This window comes from Ranitomeya variabilis, chromosome 1 (genome assembly GCF_051348905.1).
Source record: "Ranitomeya variabilis isolate aRanVar5 chromosome 1, aRanVar5.hap1, whole genome shotgun sequence".
NCBI classification, from domain to species: domain Eukaryota; kingdom Metazoa; phylum Chordata; class Amphibia; order Anura; family Dendrobatidae; genus Ranitomeya; species Ranitomeya variabilis.
The window spans coordinates 10,753,734-10,769,294 of NC_135232.1; the positions used below are offsets into that span (position 1 = coordinate 10,753,734).

General features: G+C 46.3%; 2 protein-coding genes across 9 annotated transcripts in view; one reads left to right on the forward strand and one right to left on the reverse strand.

Moving 5' to 3' along the window:
- LOC143793498 (uncharacterized) overlaps positions 1 to 15,561 on the forward strand; it is a 301,418-nt gene that overhangs the window by 213,087 nt on the left and 72,770 nt on the right. The window lies entirely within an intron of this gene.
- Positions 1 to 15,561, reverse strand: part of LOC143793546 (uncharacterized) — a 38,655-nt gene that overhangs the window by 1,918 nt on the left and 21,176 nt on the right. The window contains exons 3-4 of the mRNA XM_077280612.1: positions 14,436 to 14,615; positions 1,423 to 1,546 (exon numbers count right to left, since the gene is read on the reverse strand). Coding sequence (XP_077136727.1) covers positions 1,423 to 1,546; positions 14,436 to 14,615 — 304 coding nt within the window. The remainder of the gene's footprint in view (positions 1 to 1,422; positions 1,547 to 14,435; positions 14,616 to 15,561) is intronic.

Sequence of the window (15,561 nt, forward strand, 5' to 3'; positions counted from 1 at the left end):
GATATTACTTTCCTATTGGATTAGAGAGGTATTTGCCAAACCTCTCTAATCCAATTCCAGTTAGGGCTCAAGAAACTGCAGTACGAACCATGACAAAGAAACTGCATGTGTGATTCTAGCCTTACAAAAACATTGTTTAATTTATCATTTAACATTTGTTTTATAATTTATCAATGACAAAATCTGGGATTCTGATCTGCGCCAAGCTCTACTTTTATTGCACAAACCTTGACATAATAAACTCAAAAACTGAAAAGAACAAATTTCTCTAACTTCAAGAATGAAAAGTCATGGAATTCTGGAAATCACAAGATGAAGACAAGTTACTGATATGTAAAGGAAAAAAACAACATTTTCAAAAACATCTGGATTTTTCCAGTCTGAGTATGAGCCACGAACAGAAATCCACACATTTACACTTCTTGATTGCTATCAGGGAGGTTATCCATTTTCCTCTGCCAGGCTGAGTGCAGCTGTGCGTGCAAATCATTGTAATCTTCTCTAGACCGATTTCCGGATATTAATGCTTTAATGAAAAAACTGCTAATTGCTGAAGATGCCAGAGCTCCATTCCAGCCTCTATCTTATTCTGCACCATGATCGGCTTTGAGAGGCAATGTAAGGATAATAGGACAAGTAGCTGGACGCCTGGCTCATGGCCCACTGTCATGCAGACATTTTCTGATGGTTTGTGCAGACACTATTTGATGTCTCAGAATTGGTATGTGACATCTAATTTCACTTGCCATTCAGAATGAATCGCTAAGTGCCATTCTTGGAATTTGATGAGATCACGTGGGCAACACTACGAAGAGGCCTAAACGGGGGAACGCTGCGCCAGCCCTAGTCCCATGACTATGGCGGGGAGTGGCATAATGTGCAGTAGTCGGGCCCCTCTACACTTCCTTCCAGGACACTAGCAACTACTAGTTATACTGATTTGGTGATGGAAGTAGTGGTTTGGACATTTAACCAAAGTGTCCCAGGAATCGTTATTCCATACTAAAATGCCAGGCCACCTATTTCTTTTTCTACTGTGAGCATCCTGCAAGGCCTAAATGTGCTCCCATGGCAGCAGCGTCTCCAGCCTTGTCTCCATTGAGAATGTCATTGGTTGGGATCACAGTAACTTTCAGCAGCAGATCCATATATTTTGTAGAAGTCCGCTCAGCAGCAGAACTTTCCTCAGACAACATCAGAGACAGCAGCAGAGGCCGGAGGTGCTGTGATTTCTGCATGAGGCTCAGACTCTGGACTGAATAATCTATAATCCAGAGTTTAGGAAAATGTTCTTTGCATATTTTTATAATTTGCAAATCAGTGAGGTCTCTATCTTGTGATTTTCATCAGTCCACAACCTATACTATTTGGTGCTGAAATTTCAATATTGATGAATTTATATTCTGTATAACCTGTTCTCACCTCGTGATGTAAGAGGCCGGCGCTCCTCCATGATGACATCCTGGTACCGATCCTGGTGTCCTTCTAGATACTCCCACTCCTCCATGGAGAGATAGACAGCGACGTCCTGACACCTTATATGAACCTGACAACAATGACACCATCATCACCCAGAATCCTCCAGTGTCGTCCTGTATAATGTCCCAACAGTCACCTCTCCGGTCATTACCCAGAATCCTCCAGTGCTGTCCTGTATAATGTCTCAGCAGTCACTTCTCCAGATCATCACCCAGAATCCTCCAGTGCTGTATAATGTCCCAGCAGTCACCTCTCCGCTCATCACCCAGAATCCTCCAGTGCTGTATAATGTCCCAGCAGTCACCTCTCCGCTCATCACCCAGAACCCTCCAGTGCTGTATAATGTCCCAGCAGTCACTTCTCCGGTCATCACCCAGAATCCTCCAGTGTCGTCCTGTATAATGTCCCAGCAGTCACATCTCCGCTCATCACCCAAAATCCTCCAGTGCAGTGCTGTATAATGTCCCAGCAGTCACCTCTCCGCTCATCACCCAGAATCCTCCAGTGCCGTCCTGTATAATGTCCCAGCAGTCACCTCTCCGCTCATCACCCAGAATCCTCCAGTGCTGTATAATGTCCCAGCAGTCACCTCTCCGCTCATCACCCAGAATCCTCCAGTGCTATCCTGTGTAATGTCCCAGCAGTCACCTCTCCGCTCATCACCCAAAATGCTCCAGTGCTGTCCTGTTTAATGTCCCAGCAGTCACCTCTCTGGTCATCACCCAGAATCCTTCAGTGCCGTCCTGTATAATGTCCCAGAAGTCACCTCTCCGCTCATCACACAGAATCCTCCAGTGCCATCTTACATAATATCCCAGCAGTCACCTCTCCGCTCTGTTGTGAATTCCGTTCTCGAACTCCCACCTGTGGTCATGAATGGTACTTCGGCAAGTTCTGTCCGTGGACTCCCCCTGGTGGCTGTGTGTGGAACTGCTGGTTCTGAGGTTGCTTCCTCAGCTGCCCTCGTTTGCGGCTAGGCTGGCTTCTCTATTTAACTCCACTCAGATCGTTACTTGATGCCAGCTGTCAATGTATCAGTACTGGTTCAGATCTCTCTTGGATCTTTCTGATGACCTGTCTACTCCAGCAGAAGCTAAGTCCCTGCTAGTTCATTTGTTGTTCATTGTGTACTGAATATATTTATTAGTACTTGCTAAGTTCTAGTCCAGCTTGCTAACATGATATTGCCTTGCTAGCTGGAAGCTCTGGGGTGCAGAGTGGCACCTCCGCACCGTGAGTCGGTGCGGGGGTCTTTTTGCACACTCTGCGTGGCTTTTTGTAGTTTTTTGTGCTGACCGCATAGATCCCTTTCCTATCCTCAGTCTATTTAGTAAGTCTGGCCTCCTTTGCTGAAACCTGTTTCATTCCTGTGTTTGTGACTTTCCTCTTAACTCACAGTCAATATTTGTGGGGGGCTGCCTTTTCCTTTGGGGAAATTTCTCTGAGGCAAGGTAAGGCTTTATTTTCTATCTTTAGTGGTAGTTAGCTCTTAGGCTGTGAAGAGGCGTCTAGGGAGAGTTAGGTACGCTCCACGGCTGTTTCTAGTGTGTGTGATAGGATTAGTGTTTGCGGTCAGCAGAGATTCCACTCCCCAGAGCTTGTCCTGTCGTCTAGTTTAACCATCAGGTCATTCCAGGTGCTCCTAACCATCAGGTCATTCCAGGTGCACCTAACCACCAGGTCATAACAGTACAGCTGGCCCACAATGTGTTAATGCATCTCAATAGAGGGATAAGAGAAGTTCTGAGACCATTTTTTTTTCTCTGCAGTGTGTTTTGTCTTTCTTTTCCCCTTAACCTCTGGGTGGTTCAGGACTCAGGTGTAGATATGGACATTCAAGGTCTGTCCTCTTGTGTTGATCAACTCACTGCAAGGGTACAAAGCATTCAAGATTATGTAGTTCAGAATCCGATGTTAGAACCTAGAATTCCAATTCCTGATTTGTTTTCTGGGGATAGATCTAAATTTCTGAATTTCAAAAATAATTGTAGACTGTTTCTTGCTTTGAAACCCCGCTCCTCTGGTGACCCCATTCAGCAAGTGAAAATCATTATTTCTTTCTTGCGTGGCGACCCTCAAGACTGGGCATTCTCCCTTGCGCCAGGAGATCCTGCATTGCTTAATGTAGATGCGTTTTTTCTGGCGCTTGGATTGCTTTATGACGAACCTAACTCTGTGGATCAGGCAGAGAAAATCTTGCTGGCTTTGTGTCAGGGTCAGGATGAAGCGGAGGTATATTGCGAGAAGTTTAGAAAGTGGTCTGTGCTTACTCAATGGAATGAGTGTGCCCTTGCAGCAATTTTCAGAAAGGGTCTTTCTGAAGCCCTTAAGGATGTTATGGTGGGGTTCCCCACGCCTGCTGGTCTGAATGAATCAATGTCCTTGGCCATTCAGATCGATCGGCGCTTGCGTGAGCGCAAGGTTGTGCACCATTTGGCCGTATCCTCTGAGCAGAGGCCTGAGCCTATGCAATGTGATAGGACTTTGACCAGAGCTGAACGGCAAGAACACAGACGTCAGAATGGGCTGTATTTTTACTGTGGTGACTCCACTCATGCTATCTCTGATTGTCCTAAGCGCACTAAGCTGTTCGCTAGGTCTGTCACCATTGGTACTGTACAGCCTAAATTTCTTTTGTCCGTTACTCTGATTTGCTCTTTGTCGTCCTACCCTGTTATGGCATTTGTGGATTCAGGCGCTGCCCTGAATTTGATGGACTTGGAGTTTGCCAGGCGCTGTGGTTTTTTCTTGGAGCCCTTGCAGTATCCTATTCCATTAAGGGGAATTGATGCTACGCCTTTGGCCAAGAATAAACCTCAGTATTGGACTCAGTTGACCATGTGCATGGCTCCTGCACATCAGGAAGATATTCGCTTTTTGGTGTTGCATAATTTGCATGATGTGGTCGTGTTGGGTTTGCCATGGCTACAGGTCCATAATCCAGTATTGGATTGGAAATCAATGTCTGTGTCCAGTTGGGGTTGTCAAGGGGTACATGGTGATGTTCCGTTGTTGTCAATTTCTTCCTCTACTCCTTCTGAAGTCCCTGAGTTTTTGTCGGATTACCGAGATGTATTTGATGAGCCCAAATCCAGTGCCCTACCTCCTCATAGGGATTGTGATTGTGCTATTAATTTGATCCCTGGTAGTAAATTTCCTAAGGGACGACTATTCAATTTATCTGTGCTGGAACACGCCGCTATGCGGAGTTATATAAAGGAGTCCTTGGAGAAAGGGCATATTCGCCCATCGTCGTCACCGTTGGGAGCAGGGTTCTTTTTTGTGGCCAAGAAGGATGGTTCTCTGAGACCTTGTATAGATTACAGCCTTCTCAATAAAATCACGGTCAAATTTCAGTACCCTTAGCCTCTACTGTCTGATTTGTTTGCTCGGATTAAGGGGGCTAGTTGGTTCACCAAGATAGATCTTCGAGGGGCGTATAATCTTGCGCGTATTAAACAGGGCGATGAATGGAAAACAGCATTTAATACGCCCGAGGGCCATTTTGAGTACCTGGTGATGCCATTCGGGCTTTCTAATGCTCCATCTGTGTTTCAGTCCTTTATGCATGACATCTTCCGAAAGTATTTGGATAGATTCATGATTGTATATTTGGATGATATTTTGGTCTTTTCGGATGATTGGGAGTCTCATGTGAAGCAGGTCAGAATGGTGTTCCAGGTCCTTCGTGCTAATTCTTTGTTTGTGAAGGGGTCTAAATGTCTCTTCAGAGTTCAGAAGGTTTCCTTTTTGGGCTTCATTTTTTCCCCTTCTACTATCGAGATGGATCCTGTTAAAGTTCAGGCCATTTTTGATTGGACTCAGCCTACATCTGTGAAGAGCCTTCAGAAATTCCTGGGCTTTGCTAATTTTTACCGTCGCTTCATCGCTAATTTTTCTAGTGTGGTTAAACCGTTGACTGATTTGACCAAGAAAGGTGCTGATGTGGTGAATTGGTCCTCTGCGGCCGTTGAGGCTTTCCGGGAGTTGAAACGTCGTTTTTCTTCGGCCCCTGTGTTGTGTCAGCCAGATGTTTCGCTCCCTTTTCAGGTCGAGGTTGATGCTTCTGAGATTGGAGCAGGGGCTGTTTTGTCTCAAAGAAGTTCTGATGGCTCTGTGATGAAGCCATGTGCTTTCTTTTCTAGAAAGTTTTCGCCTGCTGAGCGTAATTATGATGTTGGCAATCGGGAGTTGTTGGCTATGAAGTGGGCATTCGAGGAGTGGTGACATTGGCTTGAGGGAGCCAAGCATCGCATGGTGGTCTTAACGGATCACAAGAATCTGACTTATCTCGAGTCTGCCAAGCGGTTGAATCCTAGACAGGCTCGATGGTCGCTGTTTTTCTCCCACTTCAATTTTGTGGTTTCATACCTTCCGGGTTCTAAGAATGTGAAGGCCGATGCCCTTTCAAGGAGTTTTGTGCCTGATTCTCCAGGAGTTCCTGAGCCGGCTGGTATTCTCAAAGAGGGGGTGATTCTGTCTGCCATCTCACCTGATTTGCGGCGGGCGCTGCAGGAGTTTCAGGCTGATAGACCTGACCGTTGTCCAGCAGAGAAACTGTTTGTCCCTGATAGATGGACTAGTAGAGTTATCTCTGAGTTTCATTGTTCGGTGTTGGCTGGTCATCCTGGGATTTTTGGTACCAGAGATTTGGTGGCTAGGTCCTTTTGGTGGCCTTCCTTGTCACGGGATGTGCGTTCTTTTGTGCAGTCCTGTGGGACTTGTGCTCGGGCCAAGCCCTGCTGTTCTCGTGCCAGTGGGTTACTTTTGCCCTTGCCAGTCCCGAAAAGGCCTTGGACGCATGTTTCCATGGATTTTATTTCAGATCTCCCTGTCTCTCAAAGACAATGTCGGTCATCTGGGTGGTCTGTGATCGCTTCTCTAAGATGGTCCATTTGGTACCCTTGTCTAAATTACCCTCCTCCTCTGATTTGGTTCCATTATTTTTCCAGCATGTGGTTCGTTTGCATGGCATTCCGGAGAACATCGTGTCGGACAGAGGTTCCCAGTTTGTTTCAAGGTTTTGGCGGTCCTTTTGTGCTAAGATGGGCATTGATTTGTCTTTTTCTTCGGATTTCCATCCTCAGACAAATGGCCAAACCGAACGAACTAATCAGACTTTGGAGACCTATCTGAGATGCTTTGTTTCTGCTGATCAGGATGATTGGGTGACCTTCTTGCCATTGGCTGAGTTCGCCCTTAATAATCGGGCCAGTTTCGCCTTTTTTTTGTAATTCTGGTTTTCATCCTCGTTTTTCTTCAGGGCAGGTTGAGCCTTCGGACTGTCCTGGTGTAGATTCTGTGGTGGACAGGTTGCAGCAAATTTGCACTCATGTAGTGGACAATTTGACATTGTCCCAGGAGAAGGCTCAACGTTTCGCCAACCGCCGTCGCTGTGTTGGTCCCCGACTTCGTGTTGGGGATTTGGTTTGGTTGTCTTCTCGTTATGTCCCTATGAAGGTTTCTTCTCCTAAGTTTAAACCTCGTTTCATTGGTCCTTATAAGATTTCTGAAATTCTCAATCCTGTGTCGTTTCGTTTGGCCCTTCCAGCTTCTTTAGCCATCCATAATGTGTTCCATAGGTCGTTGTTGCGGAGATATGTGGCGCCTATGGTTCCCTCCGTTGACCCTCCTGCTCCGGTGTTGGTCGAGGGGGAGTTGAAGTATGTGGTGGAGAAGATTTTAGATTCTCGTATTTCGAGACGGAAACTTCAGTACCTGGTCAAATGGAAGGGCTATGGTCAGGAGGATAATTCCTGGGTTGTTGCCTCCGATGTCCATGCTGCCGATTTGGTTCGTGCCTTTCATTTGGCTCGTCCTGATCGGCCTGGGGGCTCTGGTGAGGGTTCGGTGACCCCTCCTCAAGGGGGGGTTACTGTTGTGAATTCCGTTCTCGAACTCCCTCCTGTGGTCATGAATGGTACTTCGGCAAGTTCTGTCCGTGGACTCCCTCTGGTGGCTGTGAGTGAAACTGTTGGTTCTGAGGTTGCTTCCTCAGCTGCCCTCGTTTGCGGCTAGGCTGGCTTCTCTATTTACCTCCACTCAGATCGTTACTTGATGCCAGCTGTCAATGTATCAGTACTGGTTCAGATCTCTCTCGGATCTTTCTGATGACCTGTCTACTCCAGCAGAAGCCAAGTCCCTGCTAGTTCATTTGTTGTTCATTGTGTACTGAATATATTTATTAGTACTTGCTAAGTTCTAGTCCAGCTTGCTAACATGATATTGCCTTGCTAGCTGGAAGCTCTGGGGTGCAGAGTGGCACCTCCGCCCCGTGAGTCGGTGCGGGGGTCTTTTTGCACACTCTGTGTGGCTTTTTGTAGTTTTTTGTGCTGACCGCATAGATCCCTTCCCTATCCTCAGTCTATTTAGTAAGTCTGGCCTCCTTTGCTGAAACCTGTTTCATTCCTGTGTTTGTGACTTTCCTCTTAACTCACAGTCAATATTTGTGGGGGGCTGCCTTTTCCTTTGGGGAAATTTCTCTGAGGCAAGGTAAGGCTTTATTTTCTATCTTTAGGGGTAGTTAGCTCTTAGGCTGTGAAGAGGCGTCTAGGGAGAGTTAGGTGTTGTGAATTAGACTTTTTTGGCTCCCTCTTGTGGTCACTAGTGATATGACTCTGGGATTGCCTTTCCTCAGTTTGGCACCCACCTGGGTCGTTAGTCCAGGGGTGTTGCTATATGAACTTCCTGAATTCTCAGTCTGGTGCCTGGCATCGTTGTAATCAGTCCTTTCTGTTTGCTCCTGTCTGCTGGTCCTGGTTCTTGCAAAATTAAGCTAAGTCCTGCTTCCTTGTTTTTTGGTTATTTGTATTGCTCTTATTTTTTGTCCAGCTTGTACTAAATGTGATTCCTGATTTTGCTGGAAGCTCTAGGGGGCTGGTATTCTCCCCCCGGGCCGTTAGACGGTTCGGGGGTTCTTGAATATCCAGCGTGGAAATTTTGATAGGGTTTTTGCTGACCGTATAAGTCATCTTACTATATTCTGCTATTAGTCAGTGGGCCTTTCTTTGCTAAATACCTAGTTAATTCTTACGTTTGTCTTTTCTTCTTACCTCACCGTTATTATTTGTTGGGGGCTTGTATCCAACTTTTGGGGTCTTTTCTCTGGAGGCAAGAAAGGTCTATCTTTTCCCTTCTAGGGTTAGTTAGTTCTCCGGCTGGCGCGAGACGTCTAGAACCAACGTAGGCACGTTCCCCGGCTGCTGCTATTTGTGGTGCTAGGATTAGATATATGGTCAGCCCAGTTACCACTGCCCTATGAGCTGGTTTTTTGTGTTTGCAGACTTGGTATTTATTTCTGAGACCCTCTGCCATTGGGGTCATAACAGTATGCCAGGCCAAAGTTGATTGTTTAATGCATTGCAGAAGTGGGATAATAAGAAAGGAAATTCTGAGTTTTTTTTTTTTTTCCTCTCTTTCTTCCTCCCCTTTACCTCTGAGTGGCTTGAGCTTGCTGCAGACATGAATGTCCAGACCTTGATTACAAGTGTGGACCAGCTTGCTGCTCGTGTGCAGGGCATACAAGATTTTGTTATCAGTAGTCCTATGTCTGAACCTAAAATACCTATTCTGTTATCTGGAGACCGATTTAAGTTTAGGAATTTCAGGAATAATTGTAAATTGTTTCTATCTCTGAGACCCCGTTCATCTGGAGACTCAGCTCAGCAAGTTAAAATTGTTATCTCTTTCTTACGGGGCGACCCTCAGGATTGGGCCTTCTCGCTAGCGCCAGGAGATCCGGCATTGGCAAATATTGATGCGTTTTTCTGGCGCTCGGATTGCTTTATGAGGAACCCAATCTTGAAATTCAGACAGAAAAAGCCTTGCTGGCTATTTCTCAGGGCCAGGATGAAGCTGAAGTGTATTGCCAAAAATTTCGGAAATGGTCCGTGCTTACTCAGTGGAATGAGTGTGCTCTGGCCGCAAATTTCAGAAATGGCCTTTCTGAAGCCATTAAGAATGTGATGGTGGGTTTCTACATTCCTACAAGTCTGAATGATTCCATGGCGCTGGCTATTCAAATTGACCGGCGTTTGCGGGAGCGCAAATCCGCTAATCCTCTTGTGGTGTTGTCTGAACAAACACCTGATTTAATGCAATGTGGTAGAATTCAGACTAGAAATGAACGGAAAAATCATAGACGTCAGAATGGGTTGTGTTTTTACTGTGGTGATTCTACACATGTTATATCAGCATGCTCTAAACGCCTAACAAGGGTTGTTAGTCCTGTCGCCATTGGTAATTTGCAACCTAAATTTATTTTGTCTGTGACTTTAATTTGCTCATTGTCTTCCTACCCTGTTATGGCGTTTGTGGATTCAGGTGCTGCCCTGAGTCTTATGGATCTGTCATTTGCCAAGCGTTGTGGTTTTGTTCTTGAGCCGTTGGTAAATCCTATCCCTCTTAGAGGTATTGATGCTACGCCATTGGCGGAAAATAAACCGCAGTTTTGGACACAGGTAACCATGTGCATGACTCCTGAACATCGGGAGGTGATTCGTTTTCTTGTTCTGCATAAAATGCATGATTTGGTCGTTTTGGGTCTGCCATGGTTACAGACCCATAATCCAGTCTTGGATTGGAAGGCAATGTCTGTGTCAAGTTGGGGCTGTCAGGGAATTCATGCTGATTCCCCGCCGGTGTCTATTGCTCCCTCTACTCCTTCGGAAGTTCCTGAGTATTTGTCTGATTATCAGGATGTATTCAGCGAGTCCAGATCCAGTGCTCTGCCTCCTCATAGGGACTGTGACTGCGCCATAGATTTGATTCCAGGTAGTAAATTTCCTAAGGGAAGACTATTTAATCTGTCTGTACCTGAGCATACCGCAATGCGTTCGTATATCAAGGAATCTCTGGAGAAGGGGCATATCCGTCCTTCCTCTTCCCCTCTTGGTGCGGGATTCTTTTTTGTGGCCAAGAAGGACGGATCTTTGAGACCTTGTATTGACTATCGGCTTCTGAATAAAATCACTGTTAAATTTCAGTATCCTTTGCCTCTGTTGTCGGACTTGTTTGCCCGGATTAAAGGTGCCAAGTGGTTCACCAAGATAGATCTTCGTGGTGCATACAACCTTGTGCGCATTAAGCAAGGAGATGAATGGAAAACTGCATTTAATACGCCCGAAGGTCATTTTGAGTACTTGGTGATGCCTTTTGGGCTCTCTAATGCTCCTTCAGTGTTTCAGTCCTTTATGCATGATATTTTCCGGAAGTATCTGGATAAATTTATGATTGTTTATCTGGATGATATTCTGTTTTTTTCTGATGATTGGGACTCGCATGTAGAGCAGGCCAGGATGGTGTTTCAGGTTTTGCGTGAGAATGCTTTGTTTGTTAAGGGCTCAAAGTGTCTCTTTGGAGTACAGAAGGTTCCCTTTTTGGGTTTTATTTTTTCCCCTTCTGCGGTGGAGATGGACCCAGTCAAGGTCCGAGCTATTCATGATTGGACTCAACCCACGTCAGTTAAGAGTCTTCAGAAGTTCTTGGGTTTTGCTAACTTCTACCGTCGTTTTATCGCTAATTTTTCTAGCGTTGTTAAACCTTTGACGGATATGACCAAGAAAGGTTCTGATGTTGCTAACTGGGCTCCTGCAGCCGTGGAAGCTTTCCAAGAGTTGAAGCGCCGGTTTACTTCAGCGCCTGTTTTGTGCCAGCCTGATGTCTCACTTCCCTTTCAGGTTGAAGTGGATGCTTCTGAGATTGGGGCAGGGGCCGTTTTGTCGCAGAGAGGCCCTGGTTGCTCTGTAATGAGACCATGTGCATTTTTCTCTAGGAAGTTTTCGCCTGCTGAGCGGAATTATGATGTTGGCAATCGGGAGTTGCTGGCCATGAAGTGGGCATTTGAGGAGTGGCGTCATTGGCTCGAGGGTGCTAAGCATCGTGTGGTGGTCTTGACTGATCACAAAAATCTGATGTATCTCGAGTCTGCTAAACGCCTGAATCCTAGACAGGCCCGTTGGTCATTGTTTTTCTCCTGTTTTGACTTTGTGGTCTCGTATTTACCAGGTTCAAAGAATGTGAAGGCTGATGCTCTTTCAAGGAGCTTTGTGCCTGACTCTCCTGGAGTCGCAGAACCAGTTGGTATTCTTAAAGAGGGAGTAATCTTGTCAGCCATTTCTCCTGATTTGCGACGTGTGTTGCAGAGATTTCAGGCTGGTAGACCTCACTCTTGTCCACCTGACAGACTGTTTGTTCCTGATAAGTGGACCAGCAGAGTCATTTCCGAGGTTCATTCCTCGGTGTTGGCAGGGCATCCGGGAATTTTTGGCACCAGAGATTTGGTGGCTAGGTCCTTTTGGTGGCCTTCCTTGTCACGGGATGTGCGGTCATTTGTGCAGTCCTGTGGGACTTGTGCTCGAGCTAAGCCTTGCTGTTCTCGTGCCAGCGGGTTGCTCTTGCCCTTGCCTGTCCCGAAGAGGCCTTGGACACACATTTCCATGGATTTCATTTCAGATCTTCCGGTGTCTCAGGGCATGTCTGTCATCTGGGTCCTATGTGATCGCTTTTCCAAGATGGTCCATTTGGTATCTTTGCCTAAGCTGCCTTCCTCTTCCGATCTGGTTCCTTTGTTCTTTCAGAATGTGGTTCGTTTACACGGCATTCCTGAAAATCTCATGTCTGACAGAGGATCCCAGTTTGTTTCCAGGTTCTGGCGATCCTTTTGTGCTAAGATGGGCATTGATTTGTCGTTTTCGTCTGCCTTTCATCCTCAGACTAATGGACAAACGGAGCGAACTAATCAGACTCTGGAGGCTTATTTGAGGTGTTTTGTTTCTGCAGATCAGGATGATTGGGTGACCTTCTTGCCGTTGGCTGAGTTTGTCCTTAATAATCGGGCTAGTTCCGCTACTTTGGTTTCGCCATTTTTCTGCAACTCTGGTTTCCATCGTCGTTTTTCCTCGGGACATGTGGAGCCTTCTGACTGTCCTGGGGTAGATTCTGTGGTGGATAGGTTGCAGCAGATTTGGAATCATGTGGTGGACAACTTAAAGTTGTCACAGGAGAAGGCTCAGCGTTTTGCCAACCGCCGCCGCGGTGTGGGTCCCCGACTTCGTGTTGGGGATTTGGTATGGCTGTCTTCTCGATTTGTTCCTATGAAGGTCTCCTCTCCTAAATTTAAGCCTCGCTTCATCGGTCCTTACAAGATATTGGAAATCCTTAATCCTGTGTCCTTTCGCTTGGATCTTCCGGTGTCATTTGCCATTCACAACGTGTTCCATAGGTCTTTGTTGCGGCGGTACGTTGTACCTGTGGTTCCTTCTGTTGAGCCTCCTGCTCCGGTGTTGGTTGAGGGCGAGTTGGAGTACGTGGTGGAGAAGATCTTGGATTCTCGTCTCTCCAGGCGGAGGCTTCAGTATCTGGTCAAGTGGAAGGGCTATGGTCAGGAGGATAATTCCTGGGTGGTTGCCTCTGATGTGCATGCGGCCGATTTGGTTCGTGCCTTTCACGCTGCTCATCCTGATCGCCCTGGTGGTCTTGGTGAGGGTTCGGTGACCCCTCCTTAAAGGGGGGGTACTGTTGTGAATTAGACTTTTTTGGCTCCCTCTTGTGGTCACTAGTGATATGACTCTGGGATTGCCTTTCCTCAGTTTGGCACCCACCTGGGTCGTTAGTCCAGGGGTGTTGCTATATGAACTTCCTGAATTCTCAGTCTGGTGCCTGGCATCGTTGTAATCAGTCCTTTCTGTTTGCTCCTGTCTGCTGGTCCTGGTTCTTGCAAAATTAAGCTAAGTCCTGCTTCCTTGTTTTTTGGTTATTTGTATTGCTCTTATTTTTTGTCCAGCTTGTACTAAATGTGATTCCTGATTTTGCTGAAAGCTCTAGGGGGCTGGTATTCTCCCCCCGGGCCGTTAGACGGTTCGGGGGTTCTTGAATATCCAGCGTGGAAATTTTGATAGGGTTTTTGCTGACCGTATAAGTCATCTTACTATATTCTGCTATTAGTCAGTGGGCCTCTCTTTGCTAAATACCTAGTTAATTCTTACGTTTGTCTTTTCTTCTTACCTCACCGTTATTATTTGTTGGGGGCTTGTATCCAACTTTTGGGGTCTTTTCTCTGGAGGCAAGAAAGGTCTATCTTTTCCCTTCTAGGGTTAGTTAGTTCTCCGGCTGGCGCGAGACGTCTAGAACCAACGTAGGCACGTTCCCCGGCTGCTGCTATTTGTGGTGCTAGGATTAGATATACGGTCAGCCCAGTTACCACTGCCCTATGAGCTGGTTTTTTGTGTTTGCAGACTTGGTATTTATTTCTGAGACCCTCTGCCATTGGGGTCATAACAGTTAGGTACGCTCCACGGCTGTTTCTAGTGTGTGTGATAGGATTAGTGTTTGCGGTCAGCAGAGATTCCACTCCCCAGAGCTTGTCCTGTCGTCTAGTTTAACCATCAGGTCATTCCAGGTGCTCCTAACCATCAGGTCATTCCAGGTGCACCTAACCACCAGGTCATAACACCGCTCATCACCCAGAATATTCCAGTGCAGTCCTGTATAATGTCCCAGCAGTCACCTCTCAGCTCATCACCCAGAATCCTCCAGTGCTGTCCTGTATAATGTCCCAGCAGTCACCTATCCGCTCATCACCCAGAATCCTCCAGTGCTGTCCTGTATAATGTCCCAGCAGTCACCTATCCGCTCATCACCCAGAATCCTCCAGTGTGTATAATGTCCCAGCAGTCACCTCTCCGCTCATCACCCAGAATCCTCCAGTCCTGTATAATGTCCCAGCAGTCACCTCTCCGCTCATCCCCCAGAATCCTCCAGTCCTGTATAATGTCCCAGCAGTCACCTCTCCGCTCATCACCCAGAATCCTCCAGTGCCGTCCTGTATAATGTCCCAGCAGTCACCTCTCCGCTCATCACCCAGAATCCTCCAGTGTCGTCCTGTATAATGTCCCAGCAGTCACCTCTCCGCTCATCACCCAGAATCCTCCAGTCCTGTATAATGTCCCAGCAGTCACCTCTCCGCTCAGCAGCTCAATCATCTTGTTGCTGAGCTCCAGGATCTTCTTGTTCCTCTCATGTAGCAGGGAGTGCGGGGGAGGCGCTGTGATGGGGCCCGGGTTCCGCCCTCCTGACTCCTGGAGATGGATGATGGGAGTCACACCGTCCCCCGGTGTCTTCCTCACTATTGTGTAATCCTGTGTATGGAGAGAGACACTTAGGCCGGGGTCACACTTGCGTGTGCAACATGAGAAACTCGCGCATCAATACTAGGCACTGCCGCTGGCTCTTGTGACCGGAGTGTGCATGTATTTCTATGCGGCCGCACGCTCTGGTCCCAAGTGCCGGCGGCAGTGCCTGGTATTGATGCGCGAGTTTCTCGTGTTGCACACGCAATGTGACCCCGGCCTTAGGAAAATGACGTAAAACACTAAATCCCACTTCTACAAAGACATGTAAAAGTTTGTGCACCCCTGGTCGAAATTCCTGTTATTGTGAAATGATCTCAAAGTCTTAAAGTTACAGATCCAATAACACCAAAAGAAGAATAAAGACCGACCACTTTACATTTACATTTTTGATTGGATTTTTGTATTTGGAGCATCAATCTGCAACACGATATTTTTGAACACGTGTATGAAGTTTGGGCACCACATGTAATTAGGTTTATGGATTTTTATTCACATATAATTTTGGATCTGAGGGTTTCCCACATATATATATATATATATATATATATATATATATATATATATATATATATATAACTACTGGATTCTGGCGTTCCTGTAACAACATACAGATAATCGTTTATAATTTGTTATATTTATTATTGATATATTTTTGATCTCATTGTTTTTAACCTGATATTTAATAAAAATGATATGACATAATATTGAAATAACTTTCTGGACGTTCTGGCCGGTCTTTTTTCTTCTTTTGGTGTTATTGGATGAGGTATTTCCGACTGTCCTTCTATCTGTTAGATCCAGTTTCCAGTAATACATATGGTTCACGATAAGAGATATCATTTGTGTTATATACTGTTAGGCCGAGGTCACACTAGAGCGTAATACGGACGAGTGCTATACGATAAAAAATCACACAGCACTGGACCAATGTTAATCTACGGGGCAGATCACA